Source organism: Carcharodon carcharias, chromosome 10 (genome assembly GCF_017639515.1).
Source record: "Carcharodon carcharias isolate sCarCar2 chromosome 10, sCarCar2.pri, whole genome shotgun sequence".
NCBI lineage: Eukaryota > Metazoa > Chordata > Chondrichthyes > Lamniformes > Lamnidae > Carcharodon > Carcharodon carcharias.
Genome location: NC_054476.1, coordinates 148830481 through 148857093, shown reverse-complemented (window position 1 = coordinate 148857093; position 26613 = coordinate 148830481). Strand labels below are relative to the sequence as shown.

Here is a 26613-nt window from a genome sequence, read left to right as displayed (position 1 = left end):
GGGAATGCTGCACAGTCTGACATGCTGTCTTTGTGACAAGAGGTTAAACTGAGATCCTATCTGCCCCCTCTGGTGGATGTAAAAGATCCCGTGGTACTATTTCGAAGAACAGGACCGTTTTCTCCATGCCCAGGAGGAAAAACTAGTAAAACTTGGGAAATGACTGGCACTGGTCTGAATTGGTCTTGTATAGCTTAAAATGGAACTCCAGTTCAGACCAGTACCAATCATTTCCCAAGTTTTACCGGTTTTTCCTCCTGGGTGGTCCTGAAAATATACGATGTGATGCTATATGTGACCCTTGTGATTGGGTCTGAAACCTGCTTACATAGAACATACAGCGCAGAAAAGAAGCCATTGGGCCCATGGAGGTTATTCACCACACAAACCTTCTCCCAACCTATCTACGTATCCCTCTGTTCCTTGCTCCCTGATGTGCTTGTCTAACTTCCCCTTAAACACATCTGTGCTACATATCGTGCATGGCTCAGTTGATAGCATTATTGCCTCTGAGTGACAAGGTTGTGGGTTCAAGTTCCATTCCAGGGCTTGAGCACAAATATCTAGGCTGACATTTCAGTGCAGTACTGAGGGAGTGCTGCATTGTCAGAGGTGCTGTTTTCCAGATGAGACATTATGCCCAGGTTCTGTCTACCACTCAAGTGGATATAAAAGATCCCACTGCATTATTTTGAAGAAGAGCAAGGGCATTCTCCCAGGTGCCCCAGATAACATTTATGCCTCGGTCAACATTACGAAAACAGATTATCTTTTTTTATTCATTTGTGGGATGTGGGCTGCGCTGGCTGGGCCAACATTTATTGCCCATCCCTAATTGCCCTTGAGAAGGCGGATGGGAGCTGTCTTCTTGAACCGCTACAGTCCAGGTAGTGTAGGTACACCCACAGTGCTGTTAAGGGAGGGAGTTGCAGGATTTTGACCCAGCGATAGTGAAGGAATGGCCATATCTTTCCAAGTCAGGATGGAGTGTCCTGGAGGGGAACTTCCAGGTGGTAGTGTTCCCATGAATCTGCTGCCCTTGCCCTTCTAGGTGGAAGTAATCATGAGTTTGGAAGGTGCTGTGGAAGGAGACTTGGTGAATTCCTGCAGTGCATCTTGTAGATGGTACACCCCGCTGTTAATGTGCGTCAGTGGTGGGGGGGAGTGAATGTCTGTGGATGTGGTGCCAATCAAGCGGGCTGCTTTGTCCTGGATGGTGTCAAGCTTCTTGAGTGTCGAGGGAGCTGTACTCATCCAGGCAAGTGGGGAGTATTCCGTCATGCTCCTGACTTGTGCCTTGTAGATGGTGGACAGGCTTTGGGGAGTCAGGAGGTGAGTTACTCATCACACAATTCCTAGCCTCTGACCTCTTGTGGCCATAGTCCAGTTCAGTTTCTGGTCAATGGTAACCGCCAGGATATTGATAGTGGGGGATTCAGTGATGGTAATGCCATTGAACATGAAGGGGTGATGGTTGGATTCTCTCTTGTTATATTGGAGATGGTCATTGCCTGACACTTATCTGGCGCGAATGTTACTTGCCACTTGTCAGCCCAAGCCTGGATATTGTCCAGGTCTTGCTGCATTTGGGCATGGACTGCTTCAGTATCTGAGTTGTGAGTGGTGCCGAACATTGTGCAATCATCAGCAAACATCCCCCTTCTGACCTTATGATGGAAGGGAGATCATTGATGAAGCAGCTCAAGATGGTTGGGCCTAGGACAGTGCCCTGAGGAACTCCTGTAGTGATGTCCTGGAGCTGAGGTGACTGACCACCAACAACTACAACCATCTTCCTTTGTGCTAGGTATGACTGCAACCAGTGGACAGTTTTCCCCCTGATTCCCATTGACTCCAGTTTTGCTAGGGCTCCTTGATGCCACACTCTGTCAAGTACTACCTTGACGTCACTCCCACCTCACCTCAGGAGTTCAGCCCTTTTGTCCATGTCTGAACCAAGGCTGTAATGAGGTCAGGAGCTGAGTGACCCTGGCAGAACCCAAACTGGGCGTCAATGCGCAGGTTATTGCCCAGCAAGTGCAGCTTGATAGCACTGTTGATGACCCCTTCCATTACTTTATTGATGATAAGAACTAGGAGCAGGCAATTCAGCCCCTCCATTCAATATGATCATGGCTGATCTCATTTTGGCCTCAGCCCAATACTAATTAAAAATCTGTCTATCTCCTCCTCAACTTTATTTGGACAGTAGACTGGGCGGCAATTGGCCATGTTAGATTTGTCCTGTTTTTGTGGACAGGACATACCAGGGCAATTTTCCACATAACCGGGTAGATGCCAGTGTTGTAACTGTACTGGAATAGCTTGGCTAGGGGCACGGCAAATCCTGGAGCACAAGTCTTCAGTACTATTACTGGAATATTGTCAGGGCCCATAGCCTTTGCAGTTTCCAGTGCCTTCACCCGTTTCTTGATATCACATGGAGTGAATCGAATTGGCTGAAGACTGGCATCTGTGATGCTGGGGACCTCGGGAGGAGGCCAAGATGGATCATCCACTTGGCACTTCTGGCTGAAGATTGTAGCAAATGCTTCAGCCTTATCTGATCATTATAGCATTGGTGTTTGTGGGAGCTTGCTGTGTGTAAATTGGTTGCCACATTTCCTACATTACATTTCAAGAAGTACTTAATTGGCTGTAAAGCGCTTTGGGACATCTGGTGTTTGTGAAAAGTGTATCAATGCAAACCCGTGGTCTCGAAGACCTCTGCCAGGTCACCCTTAACTGTTGAGAAGAGCACACCAGCCTGTTCAATCTTTCCTGATGACTACAAGTGTTCAGGAGCTGGAACCCAGCCATTTAGTGAATCATTAATCTGGCTGCAAGCCAGCTATTTGGACAGCAGCACTCTGTACCTCCAATAAACAGCTCTATCTCTTTTCTTAATCTCTTCCTGGGATGCGAACAATGCAGTCAAGGCCATATTTAATTTTTGCCTCACGAAAATGACAGGCCAGCTTGTTTTTTTATATGTTTGTTCATGGGGCTCATCCCTAATTGCTCTGAGAACTGAGTGGCTTGCTAGGCAATTTCAGAGGGCAGTTAAGAGTCACGTAGGCCAGACCAGGTAAGGACGGCAGATTTCCTTCCCTAAGGGAGGCACTATAGGGAATTAGTGAACCAGGCGGGTTTTTATGACAATGGTTTCATGCTTATCATTAGACTTTTAGATTCAGATTAAGTTCAAATGTCACCATCTGCTGTGGTGGGATTTGAATCTGGGTCTCTGGATTACTTGCCCAGTGAAAATACCACTACACCACCGATCAGTTGATTCCAGGAATTTGAAGATGAAAGAATGGTCAGTGTACATCTACTTCAGGGTGGTGTCCGTGAAATTCCCACTCTCGATTAAGGATGCAGGTTGGGATTTGCTGCTGATGTCGTATTAGCGCCTCCTTCTTCCTGTTTCATAAGTGTTTGCAGAGGGCATGACAAAATGATTAGATTCTGGATGTCCCCTTGCTGTTCCTCAAAAACCTATTGAACAACAACTTGCATTCATAAAGCACCTTTTATGGTAACAAAACGCCCCAAAGTGACAGGAGCAATTATCAAACAAACTTTGACCCTGAGTCGTATAAGGCAATTTTAGGACCAAAGAGTGTCCTAATGGAGGAGAGCGGGACAGACAGATTTGGGGAGGGACTCGGAGAGTTTAGGGCCTAGGCAGTTGAAAGTACAGCCCCGTTGGGGTGATTAAAATCAGGAATATTTAAGAGGCCAGAATTAGAGGAGCACAAAGATCGTTATGGTTGTGAGGCTGCAGGAGATTGCAACAATAGAATGGGGTGGGGCCTTGGAGGGACACAAGGATGAGAATTTTAAAATCGGGACATTGTTTAACCAGGAATCAATCCATGTCAGTGAGCGTGGGGGTGATAGGGGAACAGGACTGGGTGCAAGGTAAGACATGGGCAGCAGAGCTTTGGATGACCTCAAGTTAACATAGGGTAGAATGTAGGGGACCAGTCAGGAATGTATTGAAATAGTCAAGTCTGGAGGTTAACAAATTTTTAACACCTTTTTATTTGTGTTTTGGTAAGAAATAAAACTTATGTGAATGCACTTGACATTAAAACCCAACACTTAAACATGCAGCTTTTCTTCATCACCCTCTCTTCTCTTTGATTGGGGGGGTGGAGAAAATGGTCGCACAATCCCAATAAGTGTCAGTTTCTAATTGATTGCATTCCAGTGATGCTCCACCCCCTACCCCATCTTTAAAGGAAGTGCTCACAGATTGACTTCAAGCCCTTTGTGACTGTCCCCAATACCACACTGTGGGCAATTAACTTGCTGCCTAGTTGAAGTCCCTCTCATGAAGTACAGGAGGAATGGGAAGATGTGCTGCTGGATGAGTCACCGCTGTCAGGAGAGGACGACGAGGGAGGAATTTGGCCAGGAATATAGGAACAAATAACTAGTGAAATGAGCTGTATAATTAACATAATGTCCTAATCATCACTTTGGCTTCTAAAAGTGAGAAGCACAGACTGTTTCCATCAACAAGAGGGAGTGAAATGAAGAAACTCAAATAAAACTTGATGCTCAAGAGGAGCAGATTAATGTTTAATGTAGATTGCATCAAAGAACAATGGGATGCACGCTCCCTTTTCTTTTGTTCACCCCTTCACACCAGATCTAAGAGCTAAAACACAGCAAGGCAATCCTGCTCAACCTTTCTAAATCGGGACAGACACAAGAATATCAAATTTCAAACAATCACAACAATTTATACTGCAGGAGAAAAGGGTTGGCAAGTAAACTCTGATTCATGTTCAAGCCTTGCACCTTTTTTGAATTATCCGGGGGCGTGGGGAGCCTATAGTTCCCCGTTGCTTTCTTCATGGCAAACCCTCGGCCAATCAGAGTTGACATACCAACCAGTCGGTAGTCCCTTCACCTGTAGTATAATTTCTTGTGATCGTTTGAAATTTGGCATTCTTGGGTTTGTCGCAAGCCAAAAGGCCTTGAGAACGCACCTGTCTTTCCAGTTCTATACTGGCAAGCAACTTCAAATCACTGGTCAGGCCTCAGCTGGGGAATTGTGTTCAGTTCTGGGCATCGCACTTTAGGAATTAGGATGTCAAGACTTTTGGAGAGGGTGCAGAGGAGGTTTACTAGAATGGTACCATGGATTAGTGACTTTTCAATGAAGAAACAAGAGATGCTTAGGCCGTTGCCCCAAGAACAGGGATGGTTAAGTGGGAATTTAATGGAGGTGAAATTGATTTTTGTGAGCTCTCTTTCTTTCTTCCCCGTTTCCTCCTAGTTATAATGAGGCAGTCATGGCTGTAACATAGAGAAGTGTGGCAGCTAAGTTATGGACAGCAAGATCCCACAAAACAGATAAACAACTAGGTCATCAGTTGGTTGAGATATTAAATATTAGCCAGGACTTTGGGAATAATGCCCCTCTTTGGAAACAATGACCGGGGGATCTTTTACATCCATCTGAAATTTGTTGCCTCCAACAGTACAGCACTCTCTCATTGCTTCACTGGAGATGTTAGCCTTGATTTTTGTGCTCAAGTCCTAGAGTGGGACTTGAACCACAACAGCCTGACTCAGAGGCAAGAGTGCTATGCATTGAGCCACGGATGATACTTACAAAGCACTGTAATTGGGAGCTTATTATTTTTTACACCAAAGGTGCTCCAGTGATGCAGACTGATGATGATGCTGTGATTGATGACAGCATGAAGCAGGCTCGAGCAGGCACTTGTTGACCGCAGTTTAAAAATAACAATGAGCCAAATAGAAACCACATAAATAATTAATGACATGGAACAGTTACTTGAAGGCTGTAATGTGAGCTTAGGATTCAGATAACAGAATTCTAAGTTGTTGATGGCGTTTCCATCCTTCATGTTAGATAACTGTAACAACTTGTATTTACATAGCACCTTTAACGTAGTATAATGTCCCAAGGCATTCCACAGGAACGCTTTTCGACAAAAATTGACACTGACCCGCTCAAGGCCCATGGCAGCCGGGTTCAGTGTGTTATAAATCGTTGGGGTTACCTGCACTCCAACCACCAGAGTAACAGGAGACTGTGTAGGAAATGAACCTGGGAACAGTTAGTGGTTGATGAATATGATCTCACGGACTTTTTTTTAAAAAGCAAACTAGCTGGCCTGGAACTGGGATCAGTTTGTGCGGTTCCCAGGATGCTGGCCTGATTGGCACCTTTTCACCTGACTGACCAGGTAAACCATTTAGGGAGATCTCCCGGAAAATCTTGTGTTTCAACGAGGTCACTTTTCATTCATCTAACCTCCAGAGATCACTAACCCATTCTATCCGATTGCTTCTCATGTAACAACCCTCGCTTCCCAGGGATCATGTGAACCTTTGTTGCATCTTCTCTCATGCAAATATATCCTTCCTTAAATACGGAGACCAAAACTGCACACAGTGATCCCAGGTGTAGTTTCCCCAAAGCCCTATACAATTAAGCAAGATTTCTTTCATCTTAGACTCTTTGCTGTGGATGAAGGGATCCACTTTCCTGGGGACAGAGGAGGCTGAAGAAGTTTAGCAGAGATTTTTTTTAAATTATAAAGAGTTTTGATAGACACCAGGCACACTGAATGGCCTCCTCCTTTACCATTATGAACCTATAACATATTCCTTCTGTTGGGGAACCTGGTACAAAAGACTATCAAGTCAAAAAAAGACATGACACCACATGAATATGGAGAGAGATTAGGAGAAATTTGAGGGTTGCTGGAGCCTGAAAAATGCTTTGCCCACAGAGTAGGTAAGACACCTTTTAAGGGAAAAATGGATAAATATTTCGGGTAGAGCCAGATTAGGGGCTTTGGGGGAAGTGTAGGACAGTGGGCTAGCAGAGAATGGGTGCCCTCAGTGGGCCGAATGACACCTGTTGTGTTGCAAACTGTTCAGTTCTCTCCTGTCAATAGGAATTTGTATGAGATGTTGCAAGGTGAAGTTTAAGTTTTTCTTTTAACTTTGTCTCCAGTTCTTGTACGTTTGACGTTTAACATTCTGGATTTTATCAGGGTGAAAGCAATTGACTGAAACTGTGTAGGAAGCTAGGATTGCAAAAGCTGCCTTTTTAAACAACACTGACATTTTAATTTCTATTAAAGTCAAAACTTAACAATTGGAACTGGTTCTTTGGTATTTGTAAGAGAAACACTGTTTACCGTTTAACTGTTTCAGTGCTGTGCAGTTGGGAACGGAGATGCTGGAGCTGGACTGTCACCTGACCAAAGATGAACAGGTGGTTGTGTCACATGACAGCAACTTAAAAAGAACCACGGGGGTGAATGTGGATATAGCCAACCTCGCGTTCGCAGTAAGTGGTAAACTTCTTCTGAAAGCTATTTTAAGCAGCTGTTGTGTTTTCCCTGAAACAGCCTTCCCATTGTACGACCTGACAGAATACAGCTTCACGAGTCATTGTGTCTCAAACATGCAATGAATTGTTATGTTGGCAAACATGACAGCCATTTTGTGTACAACAAGATCCCAGGAATGACAAATGAGAGGAAAGACCTGCATTGGTTGAGGAAGGAATGTGACACTAGGTGAACTTTCTGTTCCTGTCTGAACAATGGCACAGGGCCAGTCAGATCAACATGAATAATTGGCACAGGCAGCCATTATTCAATATCTTACATAAAGGGCAGCACCTCCATCAATGCAGCACTCCCACAGCACTGCTCCTCCAACAGTGCAGTTGTCCCTCAATACTGCTCCTCCAACAGTGTAGTGCTCTCCCTCAGTACTGCTCCTCCGACAGTGTAGTGCTCTCCCACAGTACTGCTCCTCCGACAGTTCAGCGCTCCCTTGGCGCTGCTCCTCCAACAGTGCTGTGCGCTCCCTCAGCACTGCTGCTTCATCAGTGCTGTGCACTCCCTCGGCACCATTCCTCCAACAGCACGGCGCTCCCTTGGCGGTGCATTGTATTTGACTGCCTGGATTACTTGTTCATGTTCTGGAGTGAGTCTCAAACCCATCATCCTCAATTACTAGACTGAAGCAGGGACTCTGCTGCTTGTGATGTTTGCCCAGTTCTATGAAATCCTCACGCAGCAAAGAAAACCGAAGAAGGTGCCAAATGTCTCCAGATAGATTCCACCTTGAACAATGGGCTGACCTACATTATAACAATAACTGTGTTTCTAAAGTAATTAATGGGCTGTGGAATGCTTTGGAACATTGTGAAAGGCACTATAGAAATGCAAGTCTTGTTTTCCTTTCTTGACTTGTCCTAATGCAGAATGAATAATAACCAGAACAGGAATGTGTCTAGCAGCTATTTTGAAACTGGATACTTAAGGAATGCCTTTCTAAAATGCAGCAATGCAGATGCTGCTCAAAATGTTTCTGTTTTGGACTATTGTATAATATTTAATGATCAAATAGCATATCATTGAGTGAAGGCTTGGATTAAGAGTTCAACATCTGGATAACTTGGGTGCAACAGGGAGCTAAAGGCCACTGGTTCAAAAGTGCAAAGGGCAAATTTATTACAGATATAGAGACGGAGATTGTTGGCTGGGATTGTTCCATGCGTGCCAGAATGGAATGGTTGAGGCGAGGTGACCGGATTCGTTTAAGGAGTGTGGTGCTCAAGCAGGAACCAGCCGCATCAGTGATGAGGTCAGATCAGATAGGCTGAAGGGCTTGTCCTGTCAAAATGATTCCTGGCACAGTCAAACGGCAGCTGAAATTCTTGTGACGACATTCACTTTGGGTTGGATAATGTCCAAATCATTCTTGTCCGCTATCAGCAGCCAAGTCTCAGTATGTCTCAGTTGGTAGCAGACCACCTCTGAGTCAGAAAGTTCACGCTCTGCTCCAGGACTTGAACTCATAATCCAAAGCTGGCACTATTAGCAGTACAGTATTGGGGGAGTGCTACATTGTTAGGTGACTTCAGGAGAGAAGTTGCAGTGAGGTCCCCTCTGCATTTGGAGGCAAGAAGCACCTGCATCTCTATAAGAACTTTCACAATCTCAGAACATCCCAAAATGCTTAAAGCCAATGAAGTACAAGCTGCAATAGGGAAGCTGTCATGTTACCAACTCTGGTTGGATTGTATTCTGGAAGGTTTTATCACATGACCTATGACCCCACTCCTGATATTGTTTCCCTGATGCATCATCCCTTGTGGCAATTAGTAATTGCAGCTACAATCCCCAGAATCCTCTCTGCCCTGGGAACTGCTCTATCTGTTGGATGGCTTTATTGGTTAGATGCGCCAGGACTAGATTGTACCCTAGGGTGTATTTTGCCTCCCAGGTTGCTTTGGAGACCCCAGGACAATCCGTGGGGTTTGCAATCCTGCAGAGAAACACCTTTGACCACAAGTCTATCAGGCAGCGGTTGGCACATAACGTCTTAGACGCCCTGCAGGAAAAGGAGATGGTGGATCCTGTCAGATGGTTCCCCGAGCAGACTGTCAGTCACCTGGTAGAATGCCTCATTGCCAGAACTTTCCAACAAGCACCAAGATGTAGCTTGGCTGGTGGTAAGAAAGGCCCTTCCGTCAGACCCTTCCTACACGCTAGCGGTCTCATCCCCTCTGCACATTGCCTTCAAGGAGTCTGTGGGGAAGAGATTGTGTTGTTCACCTCCTTGTGGAATGTACCTTTGCAAAGAAGGTCTGGAGAGAGATGCAGTGGTTTTTTTCGAGGTTCATCCCAAGCAGTTCTGTGACACAGGACTCTGTGCTTTACGGGCTGTTCCCAAGGACGTACATCATGACAAACATCAACTGCAGCCGGAGGATCATCAACTCGGTGAAAGACGCTCTTTGGTCTGCCCGAAACTTGGTGGTCTTCCAGTGCAAAGAGTTGTCCTTGACCGTGTGTTGTAGACTGGCACATTCCAAGGTCCAGGACTGCGTGCTGAGGGACGCATTAAAGCTTGGGGCTGCCACCGCAAAGGCCCAATGGGGAAAGGTTACTGCCTAAGACCTTTCTGCCACAGTGCACCGAGGGACTGGGAACCGTTTACACCTCTTGAGCTGTGTGACTCACATTGAATATATGCAGTGAATGTTACATGTATCACAGCTGAATTGAAGCACCTCAGGGTGCAACGTGATCAATGTGGAAAACATAAATATTATTTCACCTTTTGTGACGGCCATTTTGAAATATTTTGTGGAGAGAAAGACAGAGTTAACGTTTTGAGTCCATATGGCTCTTCTTCAGTGCGAACTCTTCTTCATACAGACTCGAAACATTAACTATTGTCTTTCTCTCCACAGATGCTGTTATATGTACTGACTTTTTCCAGCGTTTTCTGTTTTAATTTCAGATTTTCAGCACCTGCTGTATTTTGCTTTTATTACATTGAAATGTTTTGTAATGTTCTTTCAGATATTTTACGAATAAAGAATATTTTTGCAAAAAAAGACACTAGGTTTTCAAAGGATGAGATCAAATGGGTTAGTGAGGCACCATTGTCTGAACCTGCCATGGGTGTAATAATGATATAAAGGCACCAATCGCTCATGAGGGATTGTGCAAACATGTGGTGGATTCATTTATCAATTCTACGCACAAGTGAACAGATATGCATGGGCAGAAAACCGAAGGAATGTGTGTGCTGTGTCCTGCTTCAGGCCGAAGTGAAACTGAGGCTGGATCACATGACACACTTCTCTTAAATTGATGGCATGCCGCTATCCCTTAAAGGCACATTACAACAGAACCAATCCATCTAATTTGTGATCTTAATTGAAGCTGGCCAAGGTCACGTAAAAGGCTTTAAAATATATCAACAGCTGTGATTATAAGTTGCAGAACAAAAGTGCAACAGAAGGGATGATGGCTGTTTGTCCAAAGAGGTTCTCTTGGAACTTTCCTCCATTCTGCCAACCCTTCCTCTGTTGAATGAACTGTGGCTTTATTGAGTGAGTCACCCTGTGTTTGCAGATTGGACGTTTGCCTCTATTGCACAGTTGTGATTTCTGTAACTGTTTCTTCTATTTTAGGAACAAGCATTGCTGAGGTATGAGGTGGCTACTCTACATCAATTTTTTTTGTGAAAAATATACTTCATTCATAAAGTGTCTGAAAGAACATTACAAAACATTTCAAAATGGCCATCACAAAAAGTGCAACCCTATTCAAGCTTTCCACATAGATCATGAGGTGCATCATTACACTCAATGAACATTACAGACATTTCAACATGGTCATTACAGTCAGACAGTGCAATGGATGCACTATTTACACAGATCGTGTTGCACTCTGAGGTGCTTCAATACAATTGGGATACGTGTAGTACTCACTGCATGCATTCAATGTCAGTCATTGTATAAACTCCTTGGGTCTATACAATGCCGAGCACCTGGGTGTACTATATCTGAAAAGTCTTAGACAACGACATAACCCCATTATGCCTTTGTGCAGTATGAGAAATGGGCCAGACCATCTGCCAAGAGCGTCTCACATCTGACGACCAGGTTCTTACCCACAATGGAGAGGGACTGTAGCTCCCACATGCCCAGTTTTCTTTTCACCAGAGCCACTTGCTCCTTCCAGTTTCTAATGCATGTCGTGGTCCCTCCGAACCATATCCCCAGCACCTTCAGGCAGTCTGACCTGATGGAGAAGGGGGTAAAGGATCAGACAGCCCAGTTCCTAAAGAACATGGCCTCGCTCTTGCCATGATTTATCTCAGCTCCTGAGGCCAGTTTGAACTGGTTGCAGATGTTGATCAGTCTGCGCAACAACAGCAGATCCGAGCAGAAGACGGTGCCATCATCCATGTACCATCAATACATGGGTAATCAGTGTATGAATGTAATCTGTCTCTTGTTTCCTTTCCTTCCCTGCCTTACCTCTCTCAGGAGCTCCCGCCTTACCATTGTACACTACACGTCTCTTTCAAGAAAGGTAAGATCTGAAAATCACTTGAGGCACTGAAGCAACGTAATGTTGCAATGTGTCCCATTGCAAAGTAATGAGGTTTTTTTAAAGAGGATAATTGTGGTATAAATGCACCATTTCACCGACTGCTGGAGTCATTCAGGCTAGGAATCTCTGTTGTAACATTCTACAGTAATGTTAGCTGGTCTCGGCAGGGGTGCTTAAGGGGTGGTTGGGGGGGTGGGGGGTGGCGGAGGGCACTGTAGTTGGAGTCTTGTGTAACACGGGAGAAAAAATGTAACCCAGGATTCTTCATACCAACTCTTGTTGGATTATATTCCAAGTGGTTTAATCATGTGAACTTCCAATCCAAATGATTCTGCTCCACCATTGGTTTCCTGACACGGAGTTCCTTACCGTAACTAATCAGTCATGGTGGCTACAATACCCACAACTCTCTGTGCTCCAGAAAATTGTCTATTATGTGGCTTTAAGCCAAGTATATGTACGCAATGGAAATGGAGTGTAGAACAGGGCATTAGGAGGTTATTAATTGTGGAGTTTAGCTGCTCTAGTGTTCACCCATTTATACAAATTAAGAGTAGGCATAGGCCACTCAGCCCCTTGAGCCTGCCCGGCCTTTCAATAAGATCATTTCTTTTCTGATTGTAACCTCAACTGCATATTCCTTCCTACCTCCAATAACCTTTCACCCCCTTGCTTACCACACATCTACCCAGCTCTGCCTTCAAGGACTTTGCTTCCAATGCCTTTTGAGGAAGAGTTCCAAAGACTCACGACCCTCTGAGCGAAAAGATGTCTCATCTCTGCCTTAAGTGGGCGACCCCTTTTTAAACAGTGACCCCTAGTTCTAGATTCTCCCCCAAGAAGAAACATTGTTTCCACATCCACCTTGTCAAGACCCCTCAGGATCTTATATTTCAATCAAGTCACCTCTTACTCTTCTAAACTCCAGAGGATACAAACCTAGCCTGTCCAACCTTTCCTCATAAGACAACCCACTCATTCCACGTATTAGTCTAGTAAACCTTGTCTGAACTGCTCACAATGCATTTACATCCTTCCTTAACTAAGGAGACCAATACTGTACACATCCTACTCCAGATGTAGTCTCACCAGTGCCCTGTATAACTGAAGCATAACCTCTCTACTTTTATATTCAATTTCCCTTGAAATAAACAAGAACATTCTATTAGCTTTGCTGCACCTGCATACTGACCTTTTGGGATTCATGCATTAGGACACCCAGATCCCTCTGCATCTCAGGACTCTGCAATCTCTCACTATTTAGATAATATGCTTCTTTTTCCTTCCTGCCAAAATGGATAATTTCTCATTTTCCCCTATTATACTCCATTTAACAGATCTTTGCCCACTCACTTAACCTATCTATATCTCTTTGTAACCTCCTTATGTCCTCTTCACTTTCCCACCTATCTTTGTATCATCAGCAAATTTAGCAACCGTACCTTCATTCCCTTCATCCAAGTCATTTATATAAAATTATAAAAACTGAGGCCCCAGCCCTGATCCCTGTGGTACACCACTTGTTACATCTTGCCAACCAGAAAATGATCCATTTATGCCTACTGGTTCCTGTTAGCTAGCCAATCTTCTATTCATGCCAATGTATTACCTGCCCCCAAGCCATGAGTGTTTGTTTTATGCAGTAACCTTTGATGTGGCACCTTATCAAATGCTTTCTGAAGATCTAAGTGCAGCACATCCACTGGTTCCTCTTTCCACAGCACGTTACTGCTTCAAAGAACTCCAATAAATTGGTTAAACATGATTTCCTTCTCCCAAAACGATGTTGACCCTGCCTGATTACCTTGAATTTATCTAAGTGCCCTGCTATAATGTGTTTAATAATAGCTTCTAACATTTTGCCCAAGACACATGTTAAGCTAACTGGCCTGTAGTTTTGAAACTTTTGAAATCATAGATGGTCTCTGCTTCCACCACCGTGGTGGGCTGCATGTTCCAGGTCGTTACCACTGGCTGTTCTTCCTCACATCCCTCCTTCATCTCTTGCCCAAAATCATAATTCTGTGCGCGCTATCTCTCTCTCTCTCTCTCTCTCTCTCTCTCTCTCTCTCTCTCTCTCTCTCTCTCTCTCTCTCTCTCTCTCTCTCTCTCTCTCTCTCTCTCTCTCTTCCCCCCCCCCCCCCCCCCCCCCCCCCCCCCCCCCCCCCCGCCGTCCTTGCACCATCAGCTAATGGGAGCACATTTTCCTAGTGTAGCTTACTAAACCACCACCTTCAACATTCACTCCCTCCATCACCAACACACAGTGGCAGCAGTGTGTACCAAGTACGAGATGCACCACAGTGTCTCACCAAGTCTCCTTGGGCAGCACCTTCCAAACCCACAACCTCTACTACCTAGAAGGACAAGGGCAGCAAGTGCATGGGAGCACCACCACCTGGAAGTTCCCCTCCAAGCCACTCACCATCCTGACTTGGAACTATATCGCCATTGCTTCATCGTCACTGGATCAGAATCCTGAAACTCCGTTCCTAACAGCACTGTGGGTGTTTCTACAATACATGGGCTGCAGCAGTTCCAGAAGGCAGCTCACCACCACCTTCTCAAGGGCAATTAGGGACAGGCAATAAATGCTGGCCTAGCCAGCGACGCAGGCCAGAAACAGGCCATTCAACCCACCAGGTCCATGCTGGCATTTATGCTCCACGCAAGCCATCTCTCACCTTATCAACGTATCCCTCTCTTCCTTTCTCCCTCATGTTTATCCAGTTTCCCCTGAAATGCATTTTATGTTATTTGCCTCAAGTACTCTGTGTGCTGCGATTACCCAGAGACAGGTGAGAATTTGAAAAACGAATTTCTCCTGAATTCCCTGTTGAATTTATTAGTGACTATCCTAGATTTATGATCCCTGATTTTAGACTTCTTCATGAGTGGAAAACCTTTTGTCTACGTCCACCCTAGCATATCACTTTGTGATTTTAAAAACCTCCATCAGTTCACCAGAACCTGCCCCCACACAGCCTTCACTTTACCAGAGGAAAGAAGCCACACAGCTTGTTCAGTATTGCTTGGCACAAAATAACAAAATAATTTTAGATGCCTGAGTCCTATCATGCTGCTTCATAGTGATCGTTCGTGCAACTGGAGAGATTGCTGCTCCACTCTAGAAGCAAGCCAGATGCGAGAAGCATCAAATAAGCAGTTGAGTTTTAATGATGGCTCGGAACTTACTCAATTTACTGAGTTCACTTTTGTCATGCTGGCTTTCAGCACTCATCCTCTGGGATTTTAGCCCAGTACTATAAAATATTGCTACTCCCAAATGAGGGGCGGGGGGTGGTGTGGGGAAAATTAAGCCTGTACAGCGAGTTTGGATCTTTTAGTCCCAGTTTTATCGCTTCTGCACCATTTTCCCATGAGCATGCTGACTCAACAATAACTTGTATATGTAAAGCACCATGGTCATATTAAAACATCCCATGGTGCTTCACCGAGGTGATTATCAGACAAAGTCCTACACCGAGTCACATATTATGGCAGGTGCCCAAAAGCTTGGTCAAAGAGGTAGGTTTAAGGAGAGACTTAACGGTGGTGAGAGGAGTTTAGGGTGGGAATTCCATAGCTTAGGGCCCAGACAGCTGAAGGCACAGCCACCAACGGTGGAGCGAAAGGAATCGGGGGATGCACAAGAGAAGGGTGGCCAACTGTGGGGGAGGAAACTGCTATGGGGAAGCGCTGGCGAGAACTGGGCTGCGGGGGAGGGAAGTGTTCTTGAGACCTTGGGAACAGGTGTAAGGGGCTCAGGGGTGGTGGTGGTGGTGGTTTGGGGGGGGTGGTGGAGAATGCAGGTGGGTGTTCAGACTCGGGCTCAAGACTACCACTGCCGCCCACACCTACTTTGCACACGCAGCAGCGGGCACTCTACACTCCGGGCAGGCGCAAAAGATGAAGACACAGGAGAAATCCAGGGCAAATGGTGTCCCGGGAAACCCCGATGCAGAACAGATTCTGGGACAGTCCCGAAGGTGGTCACCCATTGGATGACATCCCTTAAGTAATCATTTGATCTGTGAGCGCTTTGGTATGTCTTTGTGCATTGCTGGTCCATCAGTTCAATCTGCGGCTGATTGCTTGTTCCTTTTGCTTTAGACTGCTTCTGTGTGGGAGGAGAAGATAGAAAGATTCCATTGCTGAGGGAAGTATTTGAAACCTTTCCAGGCACACCCATCAACATTGACATCAAGGTCAACAATGACATCCTCATTCAAAAGGTACCAATAGGGGAAAATAAATTTTTTTTCTATTAAAGTAGAAAGAGATCGAGAAACACTCAGCAGCTCAGGCTGCATTTGGAGGGAGAGAAATAGAGCCTGCATTTCAGGTTGATTATCTTTTATCAGACTTGCTCCTGATGCTTTGGTGAAAGATCATCGACCTGCATTGTTTACTCTCTTTTCTCTTTCTCCACAGCTACTGCCTGACCTTCTGAGTGTTTCCAGCACAGAATCTTAGAGCACACGAGTAGCCATTCAGCCCATCTTTGGGAGTACAGTCCAGTTTACTCCCACGATCCCAATTTCTAGCCTGGAAACCTGCTTCTCATGTTAAGTTACTAATACCCAGGCGCCACAGTAGGGGAGACAGTGACATTGTGGTAATGTCACTGGACTGGCATCCAGTGGCTCTGGGGACAGAGGTTCGAATCCCACCATGCAGCTGGTGGAACTTAAATTCAGTTAATAAGCATCAAACTAATCTCAGTAATCAACTATCATCGATTGCTGGTTCACTAATGTCCTTTAGGGAAGGAAATCTGCCGTCCTTACCCAGTCTAGCCTATATGTGACTCCAGACCCACAGCAATGTGGTTGACTCCTAACTGCCCTCTGAAATAGCCTAGCAAGCCACTCAGTTCAAGGGCATTTAGGGATGGGCAACAAATGTTGCTCTACCATCTTAAAGATAATGAGAAAAAGATGAGGGGGGTGGGGGGCCAGAGATAACATCTGTTTCATGCAGCGAGTTGTGATGACCTTGAATGCACTACCGAAAAATGGTGGTGGAATTTGATTCACTGAAGAGAGCAGGCATGACCAGGCATCACTTGTCTCATGTCCACTGCTTGGAGAGCCAGGGAAAATATTATAACAATAACAAGGTGTATTTATATAGCGTCTTTATCAAATGTCATAAAGCACTTCACAGAAGCGTTATGAAGCAAAATTTCACACCAAGCCACATAAGGAAATTTGGTCAAAGAAGTCAGATCCAAGGAGCATTGTAAAGGAGGGGGATGAGTTGGAGAGTCGGAGAGGCTTGGGAAGGGAATTCCACAGCTTAGGGCCTAGCCAGCTGAAGGCACGGCCACCAGTGGTGGAGCAATTAAAATCGGGGATGCACAAGAGGCCGGAGTTAGAGGAATGCGGGCATCTCAGAGGGTCGTGAGGCTGGAGGAGATTGCAGAGGTAGGGAGGAGTGAGGTCATGGAGGGATTTGAAAACAAGGATGTGAATTTTAAAATCGAGGTGTTCCTCAACCGGGAGCTGGCGCAACTCAGCAAGCACAGGGTGAATGGGACTTAGTGCGAGTTAGAACACAGGCAGCAGAGTTTTGGATGAGCTCAAGTTTACGGAGGGCAGAATGTCGGAGACCAGCCAGGAGCGTGTTAAATTAGTCAAGTCAAAGGCATGAATCAGCACCAAATGAGATGGGGCTGAGCCATCTGTTGGAGATGGGAATAGGCAATCTTGGTGGTAACATGGATATGTAATTGGAAGCTCACTTCAAAGTGGCAAAGAGCCTGGTTCCGCTTTGTGTAACAAAGTAGAAAGCTGGTATAATGAGACTAGCTAATCTGTCTGGCTATTCTAAATATCTCACCTTCACCTGGTTCAGTGTGTCTGTTGTCTGGCAGGTATCGGATTTGGTGCAGGAGTTTAATCGACAGGACATCACTGTCTGGGGCAACGCCAGTGATCACATCGTGAAGAAATGTTACAGTGCGGTAAGCCTTGCTACATCAATCTAAGATGCAGCATCAATATAAGACAGTTACCAAAAAATCCAGTAGGGAATTCAGAAAAAACTTCTTTACCCAAAGAATAGTGAGGAAAGTGGAACTGGTTGAAGTGAATAGTATAGATATATTTAAGGGAAAGCTTGACAAACATTTGAGAGAGAAGGGGAGAGATGGTTACAATGGTAGATTTAGATTAGAAAAAAATGGGAGGAGGCTCAAGTGGAGCATAAACACCAGCATGGACTGGTTGGGCTGAATGGCCTATTTCTGTGCCGTATATCCTATGTAATCCCCACTTGTGTCCCAAGGGTTTGGGCACGTTTTTATTTGGGAAGCTTGGATTGGGATGTCTGCAGGACTTTTCCCCAATCTCCTTGAAGACGACTCTGCCCTCGGTCACGTGGTATCCTTTGAGTGGCAATGGAAGGGACATGAGCATAATGTTTGTTGTCAGTGCCACAGACACTAAATCGAGTTCCACCTTCACAGAACGGAGGGCAGATGCTCTAGGGAAAGTGTTCCGCAAGAGTTGCACTGTATGAGAGATACTGCAGAGTGCAAACATATCTGACCTGAACAAAGTAGACGCTGAAATATTATTGGAAAGCGGTAGGAGTAGGCCATCCAGCCCCTGTAGTTTGGTCCACCGTTCAATTCAATCATGCCTGATCTGTACCCCAACATTTTACCTGCTTTGGCCCCATATCCCTTGATAGTGTTACCTGTCAAATCTAATCTCATTCTGAATGAGATTGGGAAAACCCAATCTCATTCTTAACCATTGCAGTTGACTCACAGCATCCACAGCCTTTAAGGGAGTGAGTTCCACATTCTTGCTGCTTTTACAGCTGTAATTGAGAGTGCTATCCTTTTCAGATGTCTCTCCAGGTGCTGTCGTCTTGGCAAAATCAGGTCTTTAAGGGTACAGGGATTTTTGAACCAGGCAGGAAGGGTATTTGATGACCAGATCTTTCTTGATGCAATCTGCTCTCAAAGAATTTTGACTCAAGTGAAGAGTGTCATGAGCAATGAGAATCACCCCTTGTCTCAGTGTAATTGTTGAATGTGTTTGGGGAAAAGGATACAATCCCTCAGACGGTGGACAAATCAGTTCCTGAACTCATTTGTGTGCCATTCTCAATAAGAACATTTAACAAGCGTTTGATGTACGGCCAAGGATAAGCACTCAGGGTGGGATTCACTGAATATTTTAATGCGTTGGAATAGTTTTCAATACACACTTTAATTAAAGTTAGACCTCTGTGATGGGGTAATTTTCTTTCCTTTTATTGTTATTATTCATGTAATTTTTTTAATGAACAAATGGATGAATTTCCATGTAGTTAATAAAATGAAATTGGAATTGAATCATGTACACCAGTGCTCCCCGATTCACTCCTGAATGAATCAGTTCTAATTTTAAGTCATATCGGACTCGAAACGTTAACTCTCTTTCTCTCTCCACAGATGCTGCCAGACCTGCTGAGCTTTTCCAGTACTTTTTGCTCTCATTTTGTATTAGATCCAATTTACTCCTGAATGGACCAGCTCCAATTTTAAGTCATACTGGGCTCAAAACGTTAATTCTGTTCCTCTCTCCACAGTTGCTGCCATACCTGTTGAGTTTTTCCAGCATTTTTATTTTATATTAGTCCCGATTTAAAGTTTTGTCAAAATTTATGTTCGGGATTCCCACCAGAGGAAATAGGTCACTGGTTTTCACTCGCTCTACTGTGCAGCCACCACAGTGAGTGCTCAGATGAGTCTTGTCTGTTCGGCAGGAACACATGTTCCTTTCTGCTCCTTCATTGCTCTCTGTGTGAGCATCTTTGTTTTCACATGCCAATTTAAGAAAATCACAATCCTACAATCTCGCTGGAGGGTTACTAGAGGCAGATGCTTTTTATTTGCCCACTGGATGTGGGTGTCACTGGCTAGGCCAGCATTTATTGCCCATCCCTAATTGCCCTTGAGAAGGTGTTGGTCAGCCACCGCCTTGAAACGCTGCAGTCCATGTGGTGTAGGTACACCCACAGTGCTGTTAGGGAGGGATTTCCAGGATTTTGATCCAGCGACAGTGATGGATTGGTGATATATATTACCAAGTCAGGAGTGAGTGGCTTGGAGGGGAACATGAATGATACAAAACACTCAGTTACTGACACGTTCACCTCTGAGTCAAGGGGGATTAAGTCCTACTCCAAGGTTAGAAAACTTTAGCAAGGCCATTCTCCAGTGCCATTCTGAAGGGGTGCAGCTCAGTTGGAGGTGCTGTACTTTGATGAAACATTGAACCAAGGCTCTGGATGGACTTTGAGGACTCTCAACACAATTGGGAGAACGGGAAGTCCTCCTGGTGTCCTGGTCAATATGTCCACCCTTAAACACTGCCACCGAATACTAATTAACTGTTCATTTTAGGTCATTGCTATTTCTGTGCAAAATGGCAGGTGGTTTTTGGTTTCATGACAGTGACAACACAGCCAAGTAAGTAATGGATGTGCTATTTACACACAGGCTTCTTGTCGACAAGTTCCTGGCCCTCGTGTGAAGTGCTTTGTTTTCTTTTGTTGTTGACAGAACCCAAGAATTCCGATCCTGTTCAGTAAGCAGCGAGTGCTTCTGCTGATAGGGCTGTTTTACTCCGGGCTTCTGCCATTCTATCCTTTACGGGAACAGTTCCTGGAGATCCCTATGCCTTCCATTAACCTAAAGTAAGTGAACTCTGAATGGGAGTCTTGAATCAACCCTTAACCAGAGGCCGTGTGCAGTGTCATTGGGTAGATTGCTGTTGCCATAGCAATCCCATTGGGGTGGATTGGCATTGTCAAGTGTGGGGCAGAGGGATGGAGGTGGATTTACTCTGTCCAGTACCGTTAAGCTGCATTTGCCGCAAGGAGCACCTTTGGCATTGCCACGGCAAACCCATTAGGAGGATTGGCATTGCCATGAAGGGAGAGGTCATACCTTTTCATTAGCAGTGTGGCTGATTCCTGTAACCTCCTCTGTTATCTTCTCTCCGGCTGCCGGCATTCACCCCTCTCATTGGGTTACAGTTTCTCTCACACACTGGAGCTCTCCACGCCTGGTACCATCCTGAGCTTTGATGGGGGTGACACGTCAGGGACTCTGTGTAGCCAATCTCCACCTGGGGCCTCAATACAAACTCCTTATGCACTGGTGGAGAGATACAAACAGTGCTGCACGTTACTGAGTAGTGAGCCCTCTACATACTTAAGTGACGGACTAATCACCTTAAATTCAGCAAATGAGACGGCAATCAGCCGGCTCCAGGGATTCACGTTCACTAAATAAAAATAATGGGGTTGTATCGGCTGCCTGTTCAGCTACCAGGAGTTGGGTATTATGGTCATGTCTGACCCTGCCTACATGTGAGCTTCCAGCAGGGCTTGATAGCGCTATGGACTGGGATCCTGCCTGAATATCACCATCTTGAAGTAGTTTTGGGCCAGTGCTCGTGCCTCCCCCACAGCCGCTCTGGTTTCATCTGACTTTGATAGCGGACTTGCTGATTTTTCTATGGAGCTGTTGGTCAGCTATCACAAAATCCTTTGGTCCCATTTCTCTCTTTCCCATCTCCAGCAGCTCAGCTTTGTAGTGGGTGGGACAGTAACCAGAATTTAAGAGAATTGGTTAAAGAACCGGGGTTGGGGGGGGAACGGTTACACCTTGCTTTGGAGAAAGAGCGGGGGAGTGGGACTAATTGGAAAGCTCCTTCAAAGAGCTATCAGAGGCACAATGGGCCAAATGGTCTGAAGGGAAAAGAATAGAATGAGGAGTGTTGCCCTCAGTTTCTTTAGCTCATCAGTACCATTACCCTAATGGCAGAATCACGCCATTGACAGTATGCTTGATGCATAATGCTCTTAAACCATAGGAACAAAGCCATAGGAATTTAGAAATGGGGCCAGACCATTCAGCCCGTCCTTTGGGCAAGAGTTCCAGATTGTTAGTAACCTCTGTATGAAGTAGCACTCCCTGATTTCACACCTAACTTAATGCAACCTAAAATTTAGCCTTTACTTTTTTAAAGGTCACTATGTCTTTCCTGCGGATTTATTTCTTACACAGCAAGTTGTAATGACCTGGAAGGCACTGTCTGAAAGAACAGAAGCAGGAACGGTTACACCTTGCTTTGGAGAAAGAGCGGGGGAGTGGGACTAATTGGAAAGCTCCTTCAAAGAGCTATCAGAGGCACAATGGGCCAAATGGTCTGAAGGGAAAAGAATAGAATGAGGAGTGTTGCCCTCAGTTTCTTTAGCTCATCAGTACCATTACCCTAATGGCAGAATCACGCCATTGACAGTATGCTTGATGCATAATGCTCTTAAACCATAGGAACAAAGCCATAGGAATTTAGAAATGGGGCCAGACCATTCAGCCCGTCCAACCTATTCTGTAGTTTTATTTTCCCTGTCATTGTTGCATCTCCCTCGATACCATTACCCAACGAAAGTCTATTAATTTCAGTCATGAAAATTTTGATTGACTCCTAGCTCCCACAGTCCTTTGGGCAAGAGTTCCAGATTGTTAGTAACCTCTGTATGAAGTAGCACTCCCTGATTTCACACCTAACTTAATGCAACCTAAAATTTAGCCTTTACTTTTTTAAAGGTCACTATGTCTTTCCTGAGCTTGAGTGCCATCAGCTCTAATTTCCACCCCGACCCCACCTTTGTGACAGATTATACTCACCAGTACTTTACTGAGCGTTGTACACCCCGGAGTACACGGTCTATAATTATGACACTGGCTCTTTTCAGTTAATGTGGACATGGTATTGGAAATATCAGAGTCCATCTGTTACTGACGACACTGGCAAACATTGACAGGAATTTGATGCCATATCCTCTTTCCAAGAGTGTGTTTTTGTTTCATGTCCAGATTAAGAGACCCGAGTAAGATATCCAGAACGCAACGGTTTATGATCTGGCTTACTGACACGTGAGTAGTTGCAATTATCTTGAAACTGCATTGCTTGTTCCTCTGTCTATGTCTTCCTCATCTCTATATCTCCCTATCTGTATTTATCTGTGTCTCTGTCGCGTACTCTTTTTGTTAAATTTTCTTTTCAACTCCGCTGTGACAGCAGGTTAAGATTAGGGGAGCTCACCTTTAGGGAAATTGCGGGTTACATGCATCGCACAGGGGGTGCAGTGTGCTCATGGGCTCTGTGGGGATTGCCATTGATCACTAACGGAGGTGGAGGGATGAGCCGCCCATGGTTTACACGACCTGGGGAGTACGTGCGTCCGCACTGTGGGCGGGGTAAGATGATGTAGCTCCTTTAGTGAGTCAGTGTGAGGAGAAGCTGTGCGTAGCTGAGTGGGACTGGCCTTTTCAAACTGTGAAATCTGTCAAACTGCACAAGTTAACTCGACCCCACTGGGATTGCACACTTCAGCTGAAGAACTCTCAAAGTTAATTGTGGTGTTTCTCATTTCTACCCATCCAGTTTACTGATGAGGAAATCTCTGTTCGAGCACCTCAAAGCACGAGGAATTCAGGTGAAACATGCACTTTTATCCTGTGATGCCTTTGTAACTTCAGGTCTGACATCTGCAGAATGAGACCAGATTTTTTTTGTTTTGCATTTTGTACCTGATCACCGATCAGAATCTAGCAACGGTTCCTCAACTTGCGTCTGAGTTAATTTGGACTCTGAAATCCAGGCTGACATCCCAATGCAGTATGGAGGGAGTGTTGCACTGTCAGAGATTCCGTACTTCGGGTGAGAATGTTAAACTGAGGACCCGTTTGGCTGGATGTAACAGATCTCAACACTAAAAGATCAAAGGCAAAATTTCATTGGTCAGTCACTGCCAATCAGTTGTCTTGCTTTATGTAGGATCTTTCTGTGCTGAAAATGGCTGCCTTGCTTATAAGCCATTAGCCACTAAGCTTTATAATGCAGCTGCTTTAAGTACTCCTATGCAAGGTGACATATAAATTCAGTCTTTTCTTTGATAACAGGCGTCTCACTTCCCAGCGCTGACCCAATGTTGACAGTGCAGGGTACTCACTCTGATTTCTGAATCCTGTGTATACAATCACGCTGTGAATTTTTGTGAGATATACCCCACTATCAAGACCCTGGGGATTACGTTGGCCAGAAACTAAACTGGACTGGACTAGCCAAATAAATACTGTGGCTACAAGAGTAGGTCAGAAGCTGGGAAGTCTGTTGAGACTAACTCACCTCCTGATTTCCCAAAGCCTGTCCACCATCTACAAGGCACAAGTCAGGAATGTGATGGAATACTCCCCACTTGCCTGGGTGAGTGCAGCTCCCACAACACTCAAGCTCGACACCGTCCAGGACAAAGCAGCCCGCTTGATTGGCACCACAGCCACAAACATTCAATCCCTTCACCACTGACACACAGTAGCAGCAGTGTGTACCATCTACAAGATGCACTGCAGCAACTCATCAAGGCTCCTGAGGCAGCACCTTCCAAACCCCCGACTGCTACCATCTAGAAGGACAAGGGCAGCAGATAGATGGGAACACAACCACCTGGAAGTTCCCCTCCAAGTCACTCACCACCCTAACTTGGAAATATATCACCGTTCCTTCACTGTCGCTGGGACAAAATCCTGGAACTCCCTTCCTAACAGCACTGTGTGTGTACCTACACTACATGGACTGCAGCGTTTCAAGAAGGCAGCTCACCACCACCTTCTCAAGGGTAATTGGGGATGGGCAACAAATGCTGGCCTAGCCTGCGATGTCCACATCCTACAAATGAATATTTTTTAAAAAACAGTGTAGAAGGGAGGCTGCTCAGCCCATTAAGCCTGTGCTGGCTCTTTGAAGGAGCTATTCAATCAGCCCCACCCACCCTGCTCTTTCCCCATACCCCTGCAAATTTCTCCATTATATCCAGTTCTCTTTTGAAAGTTATGATTGAATCTGCTTCCACTGCTCTTTTGGGAAGTCCACCCCAGATCACAACTCAGTCTGTATAAAAAATAAATAAATAAATTCTCCTCAACACTTCCTTGGTTCTTTTGCCAATTCTCTTCAATTTGGGTTCCCTGGTCACTGACCTTCCTACCAGTGGATTCAGCTCCTCCTTATTTACACTGTCACAACAGCTCATGATTTTGAACATATGGAACCATTGACAGTATAGGACAGAAGGAGGCCATTTAGCCCATTGAGTCTGTTCTGCCTCTTTCGAAGAGCAATCCAGTTAGCCCTTCTCACCCGCCCTTCCCCTCGCTGCTCCTACACCCCCCCCCCCCCCCCCCCCCCCCCCCCCACACCCCCGGGCAGTTTATTTCTTCTTTAAGTATTTATTCAATCAAAGCTCCACTTAACATTCTCTGCTCCAAGGAAAACAATCCCGGCCTTTGAGTTGTCACCCGGCCTCCTTTCAGCAGGGCTGCCTGTTTGTTTGCATTGTTGGGGGCCCCCAGAGGAAACGAGGGGCGGGGATTACGATTGGCTGTCTGTGGCCTGCTCCTTGTCGCCTGTAATCAGCTGCCTTGTTCTTATCCTCTGTAGGTTTACATATGGGTCTTAAATGACGAGGAAGACTTCGAGAGAGCCTTTGATCTGGGAGCGACCGGGGTCATGACAGACTACCCAGTTCAGCTGAAGGAGTTTCTGGAACACTATCCCTGCAAAGAGCAGTAGGAACAGAGATTGTGGGGGGTGGGGTGGGGGGAGGGGGGGGTGCTGAAAGTGGGTGGGGAGAGGGGAAAGAGGCCAAAAACACCCTTTGACTCCTGGCACGAGCTTTGGCCGGTCAATTCAGTATTTTTGTACCACAAGCACCCACCACGTTTACTGCAGTAGGAAAAGAATGGTTCAGGATCATTCAGGCTTATTCACTGTCAGTTAACTGTATAATTTATGGTCACAGAAAATGTTCTCTTTTAAAGTTAATAACTTTGTTTGAAGCATCTTTGAGGATTTTATGTCTAGTTGTTTGAGGCCAAGGTTCTCTTCCTTGGCCAGATGGTTTATTGGAAACCTTGTCCTCGTGTGACTGACTCGGTGCAGGTTTATATATAAAAACAAATTGGATTTTTGTTAAACTGCAATTGTTGAAACCATTGAATCACAGAATCTTACAGCACAGAAGGAGGCCATTCAGTCCATCATGCTTGGACTGGCTCTTTGAAAGAGTAATCCAATGAGTCCCTTGCTCTTTCCCCAATGCCTTGCAAACTTTTTGCCTTCATTTTCGAGTATTTATCCAGTTCCCTTTTTGAACGTTACCACTGAATCAGCTCCTACCACCCTTTCAAACAGTGCCTTCCAGATCACAATGTTTAAAAACAAAATCTGGAGTATGAACAAGAACACTCTGGAAATGACTAGTCCAGCAACAAGTGGAAAGTCAGCAGTTTGTGTTGTCAGAGGGTAACTTTGCATGTGGTCTCTTTAAGGGAGGATAAGGAGGAGAAGCTTTTAGGGCAGAGAAGGTTTATTGAGCTGCTGCTTCAACAGGATCTGAAATGTTAACTGTGTCCAACGATGGAGCCTGCGCTGCCATGATTTGCTGCTTCCTTAGATGTAGTAAGCAGTAAAAGGAAGTTAGTTGTTTGTTTTACAGCATTGGAAAAGAAGGGGATTTTTTTTTAGTGAGGGAGGGCGATAGGGATTTGCTGCGGCTCAGTATTGAAATGTAAGAATTAGGACTTAGCACTAAGAAAAACACCAGC

The 26613-nt window shown here is 45.3% G+C and overlaps 1 protein-coding gene across 1 annotated transcript in view; it reads left to right on the top strand.

The window, feature by feature from the left end:
- Positions 1–25579, top strand: part of gdpd1 (glycerophosphodiester phosphodiesterase domain containing 1) — a 46412-nt gene extending 20833 nt beyond the window's left edge. The window contains exons 3-10 of the mRNA XM_041198070.1: positions 7216–7351; positions 11867–11912; positions 16047–16168; positions 17812–17901; positions 20497–20630; positions 22822–22881; positions 23393–23444; positions 25448–25579. Coding sequence (XP_041054004.1) covers positions 7216–7351; positions 11867–11912; positions 16047–16168; positions 17812–17901; positions 20497–20630; positions 22822–22881; positions 23393–23444; positions 25448–25579 — 772 coding nt within the window. The remainder of the gene's footprint in view (positions 1–7215; positions 7352–11866; positions 11913–16046; positions 16169–17811; positions 17902–20496; positions 20631–22821; positions 22882–23392; positions 23445–25447) is intronic.
- Positions 25580–26613: the final 1034 nt, after the last annotated feature.